Raw genomic sequence first — 19059 nt, 5'->3', positions numbered from 1 at the left:
TGTCTATAACAGCACCTGCAATTTGTAAAGAACTCCTACTTTTCAGACCCAAAATATAAAAACTGAGTACCGAGTCCTTGTCCACACTTATCTCGGGGGCCATCAACCCATCCATTCCCAGCCAGAACTGAATCAACCCACATATGCAATTACCTATTTGTTCCTGGGGCAAAGAGAACAAGAAAGGCCTCTTGTCAGTATTCTGGGGTTTCTCTGACCTAGGCAGCCTTGGAGACCCCTTGGCTAAGCAGATCAGAGGCACAGGCCAAGTGGCAAGGTCTCCTTGCCCTAAGCGCCCGCTCCAGCTTCCCTGAAGTTCCTCCATGAGTTCCCTTCAATGTGTTTACTGCTTTCAGCTTGTGGAGATTTTGCCATCAGATGCTTCCTGGTGCCATGAAGAGGAGATTCCAAGGTTTTGAACCAGGGCATGGGCAGAGATGAACCAAAAGATGCAAAGTGAGGAGGGTCACGGCCCAAGAACAGCTTCAGAATAGCCAGAAGCATCCAGATCACATGAGCCCTGCTCAGTGTGCCAGCTGCCTCCACTTACCTGGGGCCTTGAGTTCAGCATCGATGAAGGTGAGCAGTTCCTGGCAGATGCTGCAGTAAGGAACAGGCCAGGTCAGGAATCGGTGGTAGGTTCTGGCTGCCTTCAGAAGGAGATCTGAGTCTGGTGGGAAGTGTGGTGTCTAGGATGGAGGGAGCAACAAGCAGAGGAGTCCGGGTGAGAAAAAGCTCACTGATGCTCCAGAACAGCCTCTGCTCCCTTCCTGGAATATTCCAAAAAGGACGCACATTTCCCGGCAGCAGTGTGTCCCAGGACAAGGTCAGGAAGAACTGGAAGTTACCTGTAGGGAGCGAGTTACAGATGGGCAAGATGGTGCCCAGGGGTGTCTCTGCTGTAAGGGCCTTGTGTTACCCACCAGACCAAAGCTCACCCACCACTTGAGAGAGCCTCTCTGGAAAGCTGTCGCCTTAGGGGTTATCTTATTAATAAATGGTGCCATTGCTGCCATTTGTGTTGGAAAATGGTCTTCAATGCCTAAACCGCTCGACTTCAATATCCTCACTGGAGGCAAAGGTTGATTTTTTTGAGGGTAGATTGAGTCGATGCACACATTGGGTGCTGCCGGTCTGGTGAATACAGGGGTGATCACACTGGCTGAAACTGACCACTGGGGTAAAAAATGAGGTGGACATAGGATCTCTCTCATGGCTTATGAACAGATGGAGACAACGGTTCCTCCATGGGAGCCCAGAGATGCCGGGCACAATGGCAGCCAAGGAGTTAGTAGAGGCATGGCCGCTCTGAAGCCATCAGAAGGTTGAAACCCATCTCGCATGTCATTGCTTGACCGTTTCTCTGTCTGTGTTCATCCCCAGAGGTGTGAGGGCTGTGCCCCCGACAGAGGTTGTGCTTCCCCCTCCTCCCTCGCCTCCCGTCCTGGCCCACCCCGGACTTACACAGAGGACAGTAGAGTAGAATAGCAAGGCCAGGGGGGTGAGCAGGTCATAGGTGCCCTTCTCTTGGACCTGTGGAGAGGACAGGGGGAGGAGGAGGCTCATTCACGGGCACAGGGCTCCCTGAGGCAGAATATAGCAGCGCTTTCTCATTCTAGTCTATCTTTTCTTTCTTTTTCAAGTGAAAAGCAGTGTAACCACAAGACAAAAATTTTGAAAATAGAATGCAACACAAAAAACAATTCACCATTTCCCCTCCCAAACCCAACCACAGCTATTGTTTCAATGGACTTTTCCTTACACCATTTTTTCCCCATGTATTTTCTTCCACAAAGCTCTGCTCATAGTGTGTGTAGTTTTACTCTTAATGTCTTCTATGTATAGCATCGTCAGTGAATTTCAGTTTTACTACATGGTCTCTGAGACCACCTGTCTTTTCCCTCCTGGTTATACATTTACCTCTTATTTGTGTTGTGAATATTTTTTTCCAGTTGGTTGTTTGTCTTTTAATTTTATAGATATTTTTGATGTACAGAAATTATAAGTGTCAACTTTTCCTTTATGGATGTTCGCTTTTGCATACAAGCATCACTTCAATGTTCACACATATTTTCTTCTTTTCTTTGAAGCTTCATCTTCTGAAGTTTAAATCTTTAATCCAACTAGAATTTCATCTGCTGTGTGGTGTGAATCCTACCATACCGTACCATGCTGTATGGGAATCTTACTCTGTATTTTTCCAAATGTTTAGTCAATTTCCCCCTGCACCGTTTGATAAATCTTAGTGATGCAATTTTATTATATATTAAATTTGTTTACATCCTTAGATAATGTTCATCATTTTTTAGCTGCATAATATTCCTTCTGGTAGATCTCTGTAATTTATCAGTTTCATTGTGGACGTTTAAGATTATATTCTCGGTATTTCACACGAACACCATTGCACACATTCCTTCTATAATTTGGATTATTTATCTAGAGTAGGGCTCAAGAAGTATAATCAACAGATCAAAGATTATAAACATACTTACCATCTTTGAGACATATTGCCAAATCACCCTCCGAAAGGATTTTGCCATTTATAATATCTTGTATGTATGAAAGTACCAGTTTTACTACACTCTTCCTGCAATGGTTATTGCCTTTTTTTTTTTTCCATTAATTTGCTAGGCAAAATCTGTCTCATGGTTACAATTTACATTTATTGTATTATCACTGAGGCAACATTATTTTCATATTTGTTTGCAAGTTCTATTTATTCTTTTGTGAACTGTCTCTTTGATAGAGCCCACCACAGCTCATGTTCACATGTGCATGGCACATGATTTAGAATTCTTTGGTCCAAATGCTAAAGGTTTCTCAGCCCATTCTGGAACTCGTGGGGTGTGGAGACACAGAGAAAGCCCCTCTGTGTCTTCTGCGTTGGACGACCTCAGCAGGCTCAAATTTAGAATTCTTCTTTTTATACTTCATAGACGATGTGTCCGCCACACCTACCTGCGGCTCAGACCTTTCTGCGAAACCTTCCCTATTGCTACATGGTGGTTGACCCTCATATGTGGGTTTATTTATACATTCGGCATGCCAGAGGTAGTTTAATTTTTCTGAGTTGGTTTGCTTAGGATGAGGGTGTACAAGCACCGGGTAGATGGCGGTGCCAGAATTGTAACCTTGGGTGTCTTGATGAACCAAAAGTTTCTTCTTATGGGGACAGCTAACTGAGGGACAAAGTGACATGTTTTCCAACTTAGTCACGTATTTAAAATAATTTTTTAAAAAACGCTTAAAAGATAATTCTCTATAAAAGAGCCCAAATCTTCTTTTGGTTCTCACGGCTGTTCTGGAACCCAAGCCCAGTGCAGCACTAAACACACTCCTCTTCTTTGTCATAAAAGCCCATTTATTGAACTGTCAGAGGAGGCTTCAGTTTACCCTTCCAATCAGTTTTCTCTTTCGTGTCTTTGTTTTCATGCATCTTTTTGAGGAAAGGAATTCAGCAAAGTGTCGTCTTCCTTTCCAGTCAATACCCTGACTGACAAGCAAAGTCTGTCCTAAGAAGCAGCTTAAAGTCAGGACCCCGGCTCAGGCACCGCGTGTTCTCACTGACAGGAACACAGCCGGTCCTAGAAACAGTGCACAGGCACTGCTGAAACACAAAACTCGCGGGTTCCCAGGGCCTTTGCCGAGCCCCTCTGGGAGTCCAGACACCCCAGGGCTGATGTCCGCTGGCACCTACTTCTCGACTCTGTGAGGCCAACCCCAGCTCTGCCCTTCACCTCCTGACTTGCCCTCACCTCTCGGGTTTTCTGCAGGATCTGCTCAAGGAGGATGAGGAAGTGGCCCGGGTCCCTGCTGACCAGCTCCTGCAGGCTCCAGCAGTTCAGACACAGCCCGGCTGGAAAAGGAGAGAGGTGAATGGTCAGTTCTGGTCTTTTCTGGCCACCCTCAGGCAGAGGCTGTAGAGAAGGGGGTGGGGTCTACCCTGGAGCTTCCATTGTGAGATTGCACTGGAATATTCTTTTCCAAAGTAAGAGAGTCTAGGAGAAAACGCTGGACTAACACTCAACCCTACCATGCCCCATCAAGACATGACGGCAAGTTTCCTATCCTGCATATACAAGAAACACAGGGCTTGGAGACTCGGCCTGGGATCCCCTTTAGAGAGGCCAGTGAACTAACTCGCCATGACTCTGCTGCCTGTGCCTCTGGAGAGCACTGGTTCTCCCAAACGTCCCCTGGCCTGGTTTCCTACGGGGGTGCTGGTACCTACGAGAGGCAGGGCAGTTAGGACACAGGCAGAAACTGATGGAAGAATAGAGTTGCCACAGCGAGCTCCACCCCGAGACACAGGACTGAGTCTGGGACAGCTGTGGGGCTTCCCAGGACTGCCTGGCAATGGAGTCCAGGAAGAGGAAGCTAAACTATTTCTATTTTAAAAGCTACAATGAGCATTTTGTCACTCCGTAACTTCCCCAGACTTTCTTATTTTTTCAGTCTGTTTCACCACAGTCAGCAAGGGTAAACCCCTAAAAATTAAAGGGGCGGTCACGGCAGGGAGGGTGTGCGTGTATGTGCACGTGCGTGTGTGTGCGGAGTGGGGAGTGACAGCAGCAGGGGTGGAAGTGGGTTGGCCTTGAACTTCATGGAGCCCCAGCTCCGGGCCCCCTCACACGCATGGGCTCCTTCCAAAGCCCTGGAGGCCCCTAACGGTGTGTCCATGTGGTCATAAGTTTGGGTAAAATATGCAAAAGTCAGATATTTTTGTATTCCTTTACTTAATGATGCCCCCTCTCCCAACTCTACAAGCTTGGGCTCCATCAGGACCTGGGTAGGAGGCAAGAAGGAAAACTACCATTTATGGACAACCTGCTACGTGCCATACTATACGGTGCTGGCCTTTGCATACGTTACCTCCATTGAGGCTCCACGCTCCCTTCAGGAAGGTGGCTCCTGTTATTATTATGCCCATTTTATAGACAAGGCAAGTGGGGTCACGGGAGGGTAAGTGGCTTGCACGAGGTTGTACAACCGATGGGAGCTAGTTTTAATCCACATCTGACTAAATCCAAAGGCCAGGGAAAGCCTCTCCGAGGAGGTGACATTTGACCTGCAAGCTGGACAAGAAGGAGCCAGCCGTCTGCAGTTCCCAGGGAAGAGTCCCAGGCAGCAGGTGCAAAGGTGCTAGAGGACAGAGGAAGCAGGTACGTCCAAGGAGCAGTAGGCATCTATCTCAGGGAGCTGTTAGGAAAGCAAGTGAGATACGGGCGTGAGATCTTTGCAAGCATAAGGAATCATCACAACTCGGCACCAGCCTCCAGAGATGCAACCGCCCAGGCCTGTGTTTCTCGGTCCTGGGGAGTGGGGAACAGCTAGGCCTCCTGCTCCCTGCAGCTCTGCTGAGATTCTCTCCTGTTCTACAGGGAAGAGGAGGGTGGGGCTGTGGAAGGACCTAGAAACTAGCAAACGAGAATTCTGGGGGGAGCCACCCACAAATTCCCAGCTGCTCTTCGGGAGTCAGCAGCTGTGGTATTTCTAAGCAGGGTCAATGTTCTCTTCAAGAAGCAAGATGCAGCACTGGGTAAGATGAGGACAATATCATGGGAGAAAGTGCTACACACTGAGGACTGGCTCTATGTCAGGCACTGTGCCGGGCACCTCCCAGGTGAGGTCCAAGGACTTGCTCAGGACAGGATTTGAACTAGAATCTTCCAGCTTCCGAGCCTGGTCCAGCGCCCACCATGGCCCCAGAGGTTTCCCTGGGCCCTCAGGACACCTGCCCAGCTTCCTCAGACCCACCTGACCAGGAGGCGGAGCGGCGGCCGAGGCTGAGTCCGTGCAGGCAGCGCTCCAGGGCGTGCTGGATGCGGTCCTCCGTGCATGTCGTGGCCCCAGGCTGCATCCTGAGTCATTGCCTGCGTGGGGGACAGATGCCAGTCAGCCTGTCGCGCTCCTTTCCCATCGAGTGCCAGGCTGGGCGGCACCTGGTCCGGCAGGGCAGCCGCAAAGACAACAGGCACACACAGCCCAGCGCGACGAGCCGCTACAGCTGCGGAGCTGTGCGTGTGGCACCAGGGGCTTACAGCTGCCCCAGTGCAGGAACGGCCTCGGGGGTGGGAGCGTCTGAGCAGCAGGATGCGAGGAAGGTCAGAGGTCAGTGATGGGAGCAGGGAGGCAGGCAGGAGCCTGCCTGCCCCTCTGGGCAGAGGGGAGTGTTGCCAAGTGCCCAGGGAGTGGCCAGACCCCAGTGGGCTGGACAGGAGGGTCCCGAGGGGAAAATCACAATCACCTGGGACACTTTTTCTGAATTTCTAGGTCTGTGTCCCCCAAACCCCCAGGGATGGGGCAGGGAGCCTGTTCCTGAGGGGAAGGTCGCAGGATGTGCTGAGGGGGGCTGTCCTCACATGTCTCCCCACCCCCGCCTTGTCACAGCCACTGTTTGGGTGCCCAGGTCACAGGCACCTGTTTCTTTTCTGCCCTAACCTCCACTTTCACCATTTTCCTTCCCTTTCTCTGAGGGGTGGCAATGCTCCCAGTACCAAAGACATGGCCTGGCCCCCTCCCGCGTCCTACTGAGGAGAGACCAGGGGCTGCTTAGCTCAGCTGGAAGCCCACTGAGGAGGGGACCTAATGAGGGGTTTTAGCACAGAGATGGGGACTGAGAGCTTCCAGCAGGACCAGCCTAGGTCCTCAGTTACGTGCGAGGGTTCCCAGGTCCCTCGGGAAGCCGTGAGAGGCAGTGTGGCACAGTGACTAAGCCTGGCTCTGGCGTCCAACAGTCTTGGACTCAAATCTAGACTCTGATATTTGCTAGCCATGTGACTTTGGGCAAATTCTTTAGCTTTTCCGAACCTCGGTTTATTTATCTGTAAAATGGGGACAATGGCGATGCTAATCTCACAGGGCTGTCAGGAAGATTAAATGCCATACGGAGGCACCGGGACACCTTCCAGTGCACAACAGCTACCGTGCTGTGCTATGTCTTTGACATATTGCTCCTGGCCTGGGGACTCTCACTGCATTCACCCCCTCGGAGCAGACCCTTTCACTGGCCAGTCAGGCCACTTCGTGGGGAAGCCAAGGAAGCAGCGGCCCAGCTCTGTGGATCTGGAGACAACCGGGAAACCAGAAGAGGAAGTACAGGCTCAGAGCTGCGCCATGCAAACGACATGCAAAGAGATACGATCCTAACCCGGGTCCAGCAGCATTCAGCTCACGGAGGCGCCACGTAGGCAAATCCTCCTGCTTTCCCAGCCTGGGAGGAACCACTCACCGTGGGTTTACTGACCACCTACTATGTGCCAGGAACTAGGGAGACAGCAGTGAACCAAGCAGGCATGCTCCCTGGGGGGAGACATAGACATTGAACGATTTAATAGGCAAAGAAAGAGGTGATCTTGGAAGGCGGAACATGCTATGAAGAAAGGATGGTGCTGGGGGGGGGACAATGGGGACCCCTCCACTCTAGGGGGTTGGGAGTCAGGGAGGCCTCTCTGAAAAAGGGACATTTAAGTGGGATGAGGAAGCCAGGAGGAGTGAGGGAGGAAAGAGTTCCAGAGAGAGGAGGCAGCACGTGCCAGGGTCTGGGTGCAGGAATTAGCTTGCCAGAGACCTAGACCCTAGAGCCCGGGGCCAGGGTGCTGGGCTGGCCTAGGACACAGACTAACCCTCCAGGTCCCATGCCCTCTGGCTGTTAAAGTGGCCAGCTGAGTTCAGAAAATCTTTCACTTGTGATTCGGGACAAAGAATCTTCGGTGTTTCCATTAGTGGCCCTTGGATACCCAAAGACATCCTTAGGCCCTTCCGTGGAACTTTCCCAACTGACTTTGGGTCTTTTGTTTGCTAACTCCTCCACAGGCAGCCCAGGTGGTGAGTCCATGGACCTTGGGCCAGAATGGGCAGATTTCTGGTTTTGAGGCCCCTCCCCCACCTCGGGCTGTGCCTGTGCCTGGCATGGACGAGTGCCAGGAGACCCACACCCGTGACAAGGCCTCACCCTCTGCCTTCAGTGGCAGCCCTGACACAAGACCCTCTCCAGCTTGGCCCTGTTCGGGCTCAGGGCTCGCAGCGCCTGCTGGGGGAGCTAGAACAGCAGGCACCTTCAAACGGATGCGTGTGGCGCATGAATGGCTGGTCCAGATGTCACCATGCACCCTTTGTCCTCACAGGCTGATTTCTCCCCATTTAACCCTGGGGTGGGTTCTTCGAGGGAGCTCGGCGGTCTCCTGGCAAGCCCTTCATTTTACAGAGGGGGAAGCTGAGACCCAGAGAGGGTAAGGGGCTTATTCAAGGCAGCCGGGGGGTGGGGACAGAGCTGGGAGAAGTAACAGCAGTATAAACAGACAAGGGTACTAAGCAGGACTTTTTGTGTATTCCCAGATTGTGGCTGAGGCCCAGCTCCAGGGACGAAAGGGCTAAATGCGCTGCACTCTCAAGTTCCAGGAGCCACAGTGAGCTGTCAGGGATGGGCCTGCGACCACCCTGGTGGGCTTCCTGGCAGGTGTCAGACCAGAACTGGCACAGCGACCCACTCACCCCCATCATTGTCAGCTTGGGAAGAGACAAGGGGTCTTTGGCCATTCTGGAAGGCTCTTCTTTCTCTCCCCGAAGCCGAGGGCAGAGGGGCTTTCAAAGAACCCCTTATACAGACTTGGGTGCCTGTCAGTGAGGGTGCCCCCACTGTGCTCCTCAGTCCCCTGTCCGCTCAGCCAGCAAACTTGCTCACCCGCTCCTGTGCTCCCTGTGAGCCACGGCAGGGCTGAATGAAGGGGTGGGAGGGCCAGCTTGCAGGCCCACTGCTGGGCAAGTCAAAGACGTGCTCCCTGTCAGGGTGGCAGGTGGATACCAGGAACAAAAGCTAGGCTTGAGCCATTTTGGTGATACTTCCCCAGAGGACCACCAGCAGGGTGAGGGAAACTTATCAGTAAGAGGTTGAAGGCTGGACCACCTTTTCGGGAAGCTGGAGGGGGCGGGATGAAGAGATGGGAAATTTGTGGCACAGAGAGGTTAAACAACTTGCTCAAAGTCACACAGCTAGGAGGTGGCAAAACCAGGATAAGAACGCAGTCGACAGCTGTACCACCCTGAGCGCGCCTGATCTCGTCTGATCTCAGAAGCTAAGCAGGGTCTGGCCTGGTTAGTACTTGGATGGGAGAACGCAGGGAGCCCAGGTTTTTAACCACTATCGTACACTGCCCCTCAGCATAGTCAGGGGCAGTTACCGGAAGACAAATAAAACCAATACATGTTTCTTCCCCAACCAGTGAAGACTCAATTAACAAGATTCTGCCACAAGAGGTCTAGACTCTCAGTTGCTGAGGATCCTGAGCCCACCGTGTCCGTCCACACCAGCTGCCCAGCACAGACCTGCGTCCCCCAGAGAGAGAGGACCAGGGCTCACAGGAGTGTGCGCCGGAGAGCGGACACCGAGCCGCACTCTCTGGGGCTGAGCTGCTGACGGCCATGGTGGCTCACGGGGCCCAGCGTCTCTGCCCTGCAGTGGAGGCTGAACTGAGCGAACTGGGTTTTAGGACATCCCTCCACCCAGCCCCTGCTGCGATGGCCAAGCCGGTTATGCACAAGGTGGGAATGAGTCACCCTGCCTTGCGTCCCACACTGTAACGGATGCACCGCAGATGCAAATGACGTCCTCAGCCCTATCCTGAAAGGGGTCAGAACACAGCGTCCTGGGGCTGCTCCTCCACGGAAAGGCAGGATACCCTCGGGGCACCGAGCAGAGCTCTGGTGTGCCAGCCTCACTGGCATTCCGAGGCCATCTAGAGCTTGCCCCAAGTTCTTCTTAGAGGCAGGACTCACCTGAGGCACTGGGCCCGGGGAGCCGGAGGGAGGGGGCAGATGCAGCCCAGCCAGGGACCCTGAGCTGTGCTGCCCTGGGGTTACCCAGCACGCGGCGGCGCGCCTCGCCCCTTGGCATGCTCATTTCCGTCTGGTGAGTCAGTCGCCAGCCGTTTCTTGTGACTTGTCAGCAGAACCCCACGGCTTTGGGGCAGAGGTGCGTGGGGAAGACAGTGACACCCCGTCTCCCTGGGACGATGCCTTTTTTCAAAAGCTCAGCAAGCAAGGCAGCCCCTCCCCATCTCATTAAGAGGAGCTCCCATTGTGAAATTGCAGCTGCTGCCAGGAATGCCCCCCAGCCCCCTACTGGTGGTGGGGTAGTGTTGAAACAGCCAACGGGGCCGGCCCCCACCCCCAAGTTCCTCTTCTGAGCCAGTGAAGAGGACTCGTCTTAGTCCTTACCGGGACCCTGCACAGGCCAGAGAGGCCTGGAGTTGCGGTGGGTGTGGGGGACCCCAGAGGGCACAGACGGAGGCACATGCTGCTGTGACCCCATGGTGCAGGCGGGGTCATCCTCCCTAAGGCTCGGGACTGGTCGGAGGGCTGGGCTCTGCCTGGGCCTGGCTTCCTGAGGCAGCCCCCCATGGGGCAGGGAGGAAGGCTGCTTTTCTTGGGGAGCTTCTCAAACAGTTTGAAGGGCAGAAGGAGAGGGCATCGCATGAGGAAGGAGGCATGGGCCTCCAGGCTCTGGCTGGCACCCCGCACTGCTTTCCTGTCGGACAAGCAGGAAATCTTCCAGGCCCGTGCTTTGAAGCCCTGGTCCCACCGGTGGGAATAAGAGAAGCACCAAGGCACGTGGTCCTGGGCTGACCCTACAGGCTTCCATTCTGGGTCACTCCTTCCTCTCCCCTCTCCTGTCCTCCGAGGCTCCAACCTCCCCTCTCTGCCCCAATCCCGTCCTCCTGACTGCATAGGACACAAGCTCCAGTGACCTAAGTAGAGAAATTCTCACTCCAATACAGGAGGGCTGCACCAGAAACTCAAGAGGTTGGTCACCACGGGAGGTGGGGGTGGGAAAAGGGCGGATTGGATCAAGCAATGAAATGGCAGGAGCGACCCTTCTCTGATGACACCTGTATGCGCAGCTTTGACTCTGGGAACCTCGGCAGTATTTTCCATACCCCAGATTAAATAAATAATTCAGATCAACTGGGATATGGGGGCAGGGGCCAAAAGTGGGATACAAAACAAGAGCACATTGACCCAACTATTATAAATGATTAACATAACCACAACGAAGGGGTGAGGGAATGGAAGAACTAACCTAGGTAACTTTGGAAAGTGGCATTTTGACTGGATACTGTAGGGCTAAAGACAAGAAGAACTATATACAAATACTGTTTTCTAGTTATTAAAGCCATTTCTCATAGGGATATGGGTTGAACATTCTGAAAGCTCTTTATGTGTATACTAGGACGCAATGAATGAGTAAATGTATCACAGACGATGAGAGCCAGTTTCTCCTTGTTGAAGAAAGCAGGAAGGGGGGTAGGCTGGGATGAATCTCATGGTGTTGGACTAGAATTGGAGGAATCAGTATGAACTCATGGTTTCTAATGTACATACAGATAGATACACACAGAAATTTTAAAGAGATGTGTGTGTGTACTTGGATTAATATACATACAGGTATAGTTCTAGCTCCGTCTGCAGAGGGAGACAATTATGTCCCCATAGCAACAATCACACTCTAGTGCCCGGATCTTGGTTTCTAAATATCATTTTCCAATAAAATGAGCCAGAGCTACTTAGAGAAATGGCTCGTTCTAGGATTGGGGTAGGAAATAGACGAGATAAACCCAGCACATCTTGCAGTGCCAGAAAATAAGTCAACACTTAGAAAAGGACGGGAAATATTGGAAGGACACCAGAGCTAACCTGAAGGAGTTTCCAATGGCCACAGCCGGGGCAATTTGAGCAACAAAATAAAGCAAGCGCTGGATTATAATTCATAGAGTAAAATAAATACCCATGAGCCTACAGATAATTATAGATGATTGAATGTTATAGAAAATTGAATCAAAACATAAATGGAGGAAAAAGGATGAAAGAATTCCAATTAATAAATGTGGGAGGGGCCGGGCACAGTGGCTCACGCCTGTAATCCTAGCTCTCTGGGAGGCTGAGGCGGGCGGATTGTTTGAGCTCAGGAGTTCGAAACCAGCCTGAGCAAGAGCGAGACCCCGTCTCTACTAAAAATAGAAAGAAATTAATCGGACAACTAAAAATATATAGAAAAAATTAGCCGGGCATGGTGGCGCATGTCTGTAGTCCCAGCTACTCGGGAGGCTGAGGCAGGAGGATCGCTTGAGCCCAGGAGTTTGAGGTTGCTGTGAGCAAGGATGATGCCACGGCACTCTAGCCTGGGCAACACAGTGAGACCCTGTCTCAAAAATAAATAAATAAATAAATAAATGTGGGAGGAATCAGAGAAAAACAAAATCACCACTAGGCAGGTACCACAGTAATAACTGTTGCAGACAAGATCCACCAGTGGATGCTAAAATCTGTTGGTGAAAATCTGAGGAGAAACAGGATATGTGTATAGAGAGTATTTCCCCCCGAATATTTACTACTTACAAAGAGGAAAATAATTTCACAGTGCAGGAACTCAACAGTTTCTCCACCTTCACCACATGGTCAAGGCTGACAACACCAGCAATGGATACATCAGCATCACGTGTCCTTGGATATGGTGCACTAGGAAGGGAGGGACACACATCGCTCCTGTGGGGGTCTTGCTAAAAATGCATAACTGCAACCTAATCATGAGAAACCATCATTCAAAACCCAATGGAGCTGGGCTTGGGGGCTCACACCTGTAATCCTAGCGCTTTGGGAGGCTGAGGTGGGAGGATTGCTTGAGGCCAGGAGTTTGAGAGACCTGCCTGGGCAACACAGCAAGACCTTGTCTCTACAAAAAATAGAGACCATGCTCAACCATGGGTTGAGCATGGTTGCATGTGCCTGTAGTCCCAGCTACTCGGGAGGCTGAGGCAGGAGGATCACCTGAGCCCAGGAGTCTGAGGTTGCAGTGAGCTATGATCATGCCATTGCCCTCGTCACACCTGGGCAACAAAACAAGACCCTGTCTCAAAAAAAAAAATTTGAAAAAAACCAACTGAGGGACAGTCTATAAAGTAAATGGCCAGTACTCACCAAAGTATCAAGGTCATAAAAGATAAGGAAAGACTGAGGAACTATCACAGATTGGAGGAGACGAAGGAGAAACAAAAGTTAAACACAATGTGGGATCCTGGACCAGATTCTATAACAGAACAGAAAGGGGACGTTAGGAGGGAAAATGCTACAATTTAAATGAGGTCCTTAGTTTAGTTAATAGTATTGTGCCAGGGATCATTTCCTGGTTTTGATAACTGCACCATGTTTATGTGAGCTGTTAATTAGGGGAAGCTGAGTGAAGGGCAGATGTGGCTCTAAGACCGTTCATGTACTCACACAGCCTCATACACCCTTTCTGTACTTCCAGGCAGTCATCCCGTGCCTCACTGCCTCACGTGAACTTCATTAAAGTTGCTGGTTCTTATACAGACACTGAGGACAAGTGCAGGGCTGGCTGCCCCCAGATCCCCTAAACTAAATTCCTAAACTGGAGCTGAGAATCTGAGCTTTGGAGAGATCGAGGGCTCTCTCTGACAATGTTTAAACCACGTTTTCATTTTAATGTCAGTCTAGAGAAAGCTCAAGTTAACATATTCTGGAACATCTAGACGACTGCCTCATGACCAAATGTTACTAGGAGAAGTCTCTGCCCGGTCTGCATTTGTGTCCATCACATGTTGATGTCACCTAAAAGGACAGAGCACACCAGATGTGTGCTTGGGGTCTGTGAGAGTTCAAGGTTGAGCACAATGAGTTACTATATGAAACATATTGAGAATAATTCCTGGTACATACAATAAGCATTCAACAAATGCTCCCTGTTAGCTATCAGGGTGCTTTCTTCACACGTACATTTCTGCTGCCTGACTACAGATGCCTTGGGACCAAGAAACAAAACACTCCTTGGAGGATTCTGGTGCACAGTGTGCCTTGGAAAGTAACGTGATCTATTTTACATGCACATGTACGCGCACATGCACACACTTGACTCTAAGACTAGGAAGGCACCTTAGGGACCATCTAGTGCAACTCTCCCATTCTACAGATAGGAAAATGGAGGCTCTGAGCAGAGAAGGAACTTACCCAGGTTCGACAGTGGTAAATCTAGAAGTAGACTCTGAACTTGGAAGCCCAGGATAGTCATGGCATCCTCTTGCCTAGATGAGGATCACACTCTGCTGCCCAGCAGCGAGTGATCTCAGCTCCTCTCCTCAGGGCTATTTTTGAATCACTTTTCAAATTTCTGGTAGAGTTACTGGCCTATTCAGGTATTCAACTTCACACATCAACTTTCCAGATTTAGATTTTCTGCCAATATCATTCATTTTAGTCTAGATTTCAAAATTTATTAGCGAGGATAAGGAATTTCTACATAATTTTTACAATTACTTCTGAATCTGTAATTTTAGCTCCTCTCTTAAGGTAACATTATGTCTTTTTTAAACATACAGATCCAGATTTGTATTAAATATTTTTAGGCTACATCACAGTTCTTTAAATAATTAGTTTTGATGTGTACTTTAAATGTAAGAACTATGATAACAGCAGTAATTTTGGACAGTGGTTTGATTTACTTCATTACTCACTGTTTTGTTTGGTTTTGTACCCTGTCATCTCTATGCATGAGTTCTTTATTTTGATTCATTTCTTGATTAGTTGGAGTATTTTGAGTAATTTCAGGACGGGCGTGTGGGTGAGGTACTTTCTGAGACTTCATATGTCATATGTCTCAGAAAGTCATATTCAATCCTGCTCATGAATTATAGCTTTGTCAATTATAAAATTAGGACAATTCATAACTTTTCGCCCTCAAAATGTTTATAGAAACCCAAGATAATCAACTGAAAAATGGGTATAGCGAAGAATAGAATTAGGTAAAGTGATTGAGTACCAAATTAATATAGAGATTAATATTATTCAACTAAACAAATAAAAAATATGTTGGGGAAAAAAAGACCCTACTCATAATAGCAACAAAATAATAACATTTTTAAAAACTTAAAAAATATGCAATATTTTTATAAAGAAAATTTTGAAGGACACAAAAGAAGGCAAAAGTAAATGAGAATGGATATCCTGTAGTTAGAAAGATTCAAATATTATAAAGAGTTAATTCAAAAGGGATCAAAGACCTAAATGTAAAGAACGAAAACTCTTACAAGAAAAATAAGCGAAAAGCTTCATCACACTGGATTTGTCAAAGATTTCTCCGATATGATACCAAAAGCCCAGGAAACAAAAGAAAAAACAGATAAACTGGACTACATCGAAATTTAAAACTCTGTGCATCAAAGGATACAATTGACAGAGTGAAAAGGCAAGCTATGGAATGGAGGAAAATCATTGCAACTCATATATCTGATTAATGGTTAATATTCAGAATATATAAAGAACTCCTACAACTCAACAACAACATAAAACAAACAACCTGATTTGCCAATTCTCCGTAAGTTTCAGCCTGGAGAATAGCAAGGAGGAAGGAAGGAAGAGAGGAGGAAGGGGGCAATTATTGAGTGGTCAATTATGTCAAGTACTACATGGCACTTTCATTTGACTATTAATTTAATAATCACAATCCGACATAATCATAATCATTCATATTTCCTGTAGCTCAGGAAGAGTAAGCCATTTACTCACCCAAGTTCCTGTGATCATAGTTCCTGTGGCCTGAGCTCAAAGCCTATCTGAAATTGGCCTGACTCCCAAAGCCCACGTTCTTTCCTACATCGTGTTCATAGGAAATCATTCCCACTGCTTTCTAGACACTCTGAGTGTGCCGTTTCGCCTCCGTGGTATAATTTGAGGCTTCCAGGGAAAACGTCTTGCACAAAAATTGCCTGAATTTCCACTGTTAGTGATTCATTCTCCATGGGTAAGGGCTGCTCACTTCCTCTGTCCTGACTTATTTTTCAAGATGTAAGATTCCTGGAGGGTCATTTAGCCTCCAGGAATGAGCCTATTACAGCAGAGACAGTGCTTAGTGGGCAGCATAAGTACTGCAGGGCCAGAAGACGGAGGAAACATGAAAAGGTAGGTAGCGCTGGCTGGGGGTATGGGGAGGGCAGAGGATGAAACAGAAGTGTGCAAAAAGGGAGAACCACCAAGGAAGCAGAGACAAGCCTTTGCCCACTTCCCAACTTTGCTCAGGCCCTTCCTTACCAAGGAAAGGGCACGGGAATGCTCAGGAAGACCACAGTTGTGGTTAAGGCCAAGAAGCAATGGGGGAGGGGAAGGAGAAAGACGCTAACATGAGCACAGCACATGAGTCTGGGCCAGACGCTGTGCTTAGGGCTTGAAGCGCACAATCCCGTTTATTCTGAACAATGCTGTAACACTCTGAACACACAAAGATGAGGACGTACAGCTCCTGCTGGCTAAAAGACTTTCCCAAGGACACACGACCAGCAAGTGGCAGAGGGAGAATTTAAACCCATGTCTGTCTGACTCTCCTCTACCCAGGTAGAGTACTGAAAACAGGATGCATGACGTTGCCTTCCTGTATAATAACAGCAGATAATGCTAATTGAGAGTTCATGATGTGCCAGGCACTGTTCTAGGTGCTTTCTATGAATTAATTCATTAAATCCATGTGAGGTAGCCACTCTTTATTCCCCATTTTACAGATGAGCAGACTGAGGCACAGAGCATTCTCTCAGCTGGTAAGTGAGGTTTGTCCTGGGCAAGTTAGTGTCTCTGTGCATGTAAAGGAAGCTTTAATGGAGCCAGAGGTGGACAAACTGAAGTCACTTCCAAGATGGGAACCAGAAGACGCTATAACAGTTTGCTAAGTGTGAACTCCAGTCAGCAACCCAATTCTTTGGGCCCCTGGGGTAAACCACGGGCACGTGGCACTGGAGACTGTTTAATCCGGCCATTTTCAAATTTAGAGCCTATCTTGTTTGTTACCAAATGCTCGCGGGAGAATAAAGTGGCAAATGAATGCAAATGTAAAAACTCAAGAGAGGCCGATTGCACATTTATTGGCAACTTTTTGGTTTTTCTGGATGTGCAAGAAGATTGTGGTGTGACGAATAGCATTCACGACAGGGTCCTCACTTTCAACAGATAGAATCACTTCCAGTTTGTAAAACAGACATGAATATTTCCTAGTTTAGGGCAGAGCAGATTTTGCTCCTTCCAGAGCACTGTGACTTCCAGATGCTTCGCCACCAGGGTAAGTTTGGGCTGGGCTGGTCTAATCCATTATCTCTCCCCTTGCACAGGTCTTCTCCCTCCCAAAGCGACAAACTGGTCACCACCCCGTCTTCTCCATTAATCCGACAGCAAGTAATTGCTCTCTGCATCAGCTTACCTGTGTTCTCTAGTCTCTTCTTTTTACTCTTTAAACTCTTGCCCAGTTATACAAGACAAACCTCTCGCCTTCTCCCTCTCCATCCCATTCATGAATATGGTTGCTTAGTGCAAGCGAAACCTCCCTTACAAGAAAACAAATTGTCAGGGCTTGTGGACAGAACTGAAATCAGACACTCCTCACGATACTTGGCCAGGTGTGGTTTTTACAACTTTATATGAAACAAACACTGATTTCAAGAGTCCTCATTCAGCATAGTCTAGAACTTTCCAGAGCTCTAAGGGACCATTTTCTATGACCTTAGGACATCAGGCGCTGATGCAGTCTCTCCCAACTTCCCACCAAATATTTTATATATATGCATTTACACACACACACACACACACACACACACACACACATGCATACAATCTGAGCTGAAAACCAACACTGACAGGCCAGCATCAGGGATTGACATTATGACTAAATCAGATGGAAACGGATTAAGGAAATCCAGGCTTGGGCTCCGCCTAAAAGCGCTATCGCAGCTGGGTGGAGCTGGAGCTGCCTCACGGCCGGCCGATTAAAGTTTGGCCCCCATGTGGGTGTGCACTTTTTTTTTTTTTTTTTGCATACTTGAACCTCTTTCCTCTTTTCCTTTAATGAAGATTGGTGGGTCACATTCACTGAGATGGAAATATCTGGGGAGAGGACAATTCGGGAGGGGAGAACAAGAGCCCTGCCGGGTCCAAGTTATAGCCCCTTCCGACCCCAGTGGGAGGTCTGGGCTGCAGCTCTCTATTTGGGAGCTCGCGGAGTGCAGCGGTCACTGGGGCTGTGAGCTGTGTAAAGACGAAAGAGTGGGGAGCCCAGGGCTCAGCCCCAGGGCATCCGATGTCAGGAGGTGGCACGGGAAGAATCACCAAAAGGACACCGAGAAGATGCAGCTCATGGACGGCGGGGGAGTACGACAGCACGGAACCCGAAGCAAGCGTGCCTCAGGAGGGAGTGTGGATGGCTCCTACAGCGCCACCGTGTGAAGCCAGCAAGGTGGCCTCTAGATCTGGTGACACGGACGGTTGGGGTGACCACGGAGAAATAAGTGTAGGGTGAGAAGATCCGATGGAACAGGCCAAGGCGAGAAAGGGAGGTGACAGAGAGGCAGCTCCTTTGGGAAGTTTTGCTTAGAAGAGTTGGGTTTTATGAGATGCCCCAAGATCCTTCTGTTAAGTTCCTTTTTTTTAATAATATTATTTTATTTATAAGAATCTTACAACAATATACTTCCATATCACCCTACTATCCTTGTTTCTATACATTTTACTTTCACACATATCATATACACAACAATATATTGTTATAATTTTGCCTTTAACTGTCAATTCTCTTTTAATGCACTTTAACTTTTTGTTTTTCTTTACCTAGCACAAGTTCATTTATGGTCATTGTGACCGAAGAACACCAAGATGCTTCCAATTTTAAAAAAATCTATATCTACATCTAAAGAGAAACTGTCCCATAGGGTTACATGTCAAAGTATTAACAGCAATTGTCTCTGAGAGGCAAAATTTAACATAATTTATATTTAACATAATTTATATTTTTTTCTATGGACACTTTTTATAATAATACATATGTTATGCCTTATTTTTTATCATGCAAACAATAGGTGTCAGGTATATAAAAATTAGAAAATGGTTCTGGGAAAGCGGAGTAGATGCACTTTTCCCTATTCCTATAGAAGTACGACTGCAAGCCCTGGACACTGTATATAAAAGTAATATAACAGACTCTGAAAGGCAGAGAGAAGGCAGACAGGAACAACACAGTTG

General features: G+C 48.6%; 1 protein-coding gene across 1 annotated transcript in view; it reads right to left on the bottom strand.

Annotated features, from left to right (window-relative positions):
• PIK3R5 (phosphoinositide-3-kinase, regulatory subunit 5) overlaps positions 1-19059 on the bottom strand; it is a 74926-nt gene that overhangs the window by 21346 nt on the left and 34521 nt on the right. Inside the window, exons 2-5 of the mRNA XM_012655740.1 lie at positions 5758-5873; positions 3756-3856; positions 1465-1533; positions 551-689 (exon numbers count right to left, since the gene is read on the bottom strand). Of these exons, the coding sequence (XP_012511194.1) occupies positions 551-689; positions 1465-1533; positions 3756-3856; positions 5758-5860 (412 nt within the window). The 5' untranslated portion in view covers positions 5861-5873. The remainder of the gene's footprint in view (positions 1-550; positions 690-1464; positions 1534-3755; positions 3857-5757; positions 5874-19059) is intronic.

Source organism: Propithecus coquereli, unplaced genomic scaffold (genome assembly GCF_000956105.1).
Source record: "Propithecus coquereli isolate 6110/MARCELLA unplaced genomic scaffold, Pcoq_1.0 Scaffold482, whole genome shotgun sequence".
Lineage (NCBI taxonomy): Eukaryota > Metazoa > Chordata > Mammalia > Primates > Indriidae > Propithecus > Propithecus coquereli.
This window is presented reverse-complemented; position numbering and strand designations above follow the sequence as displayed.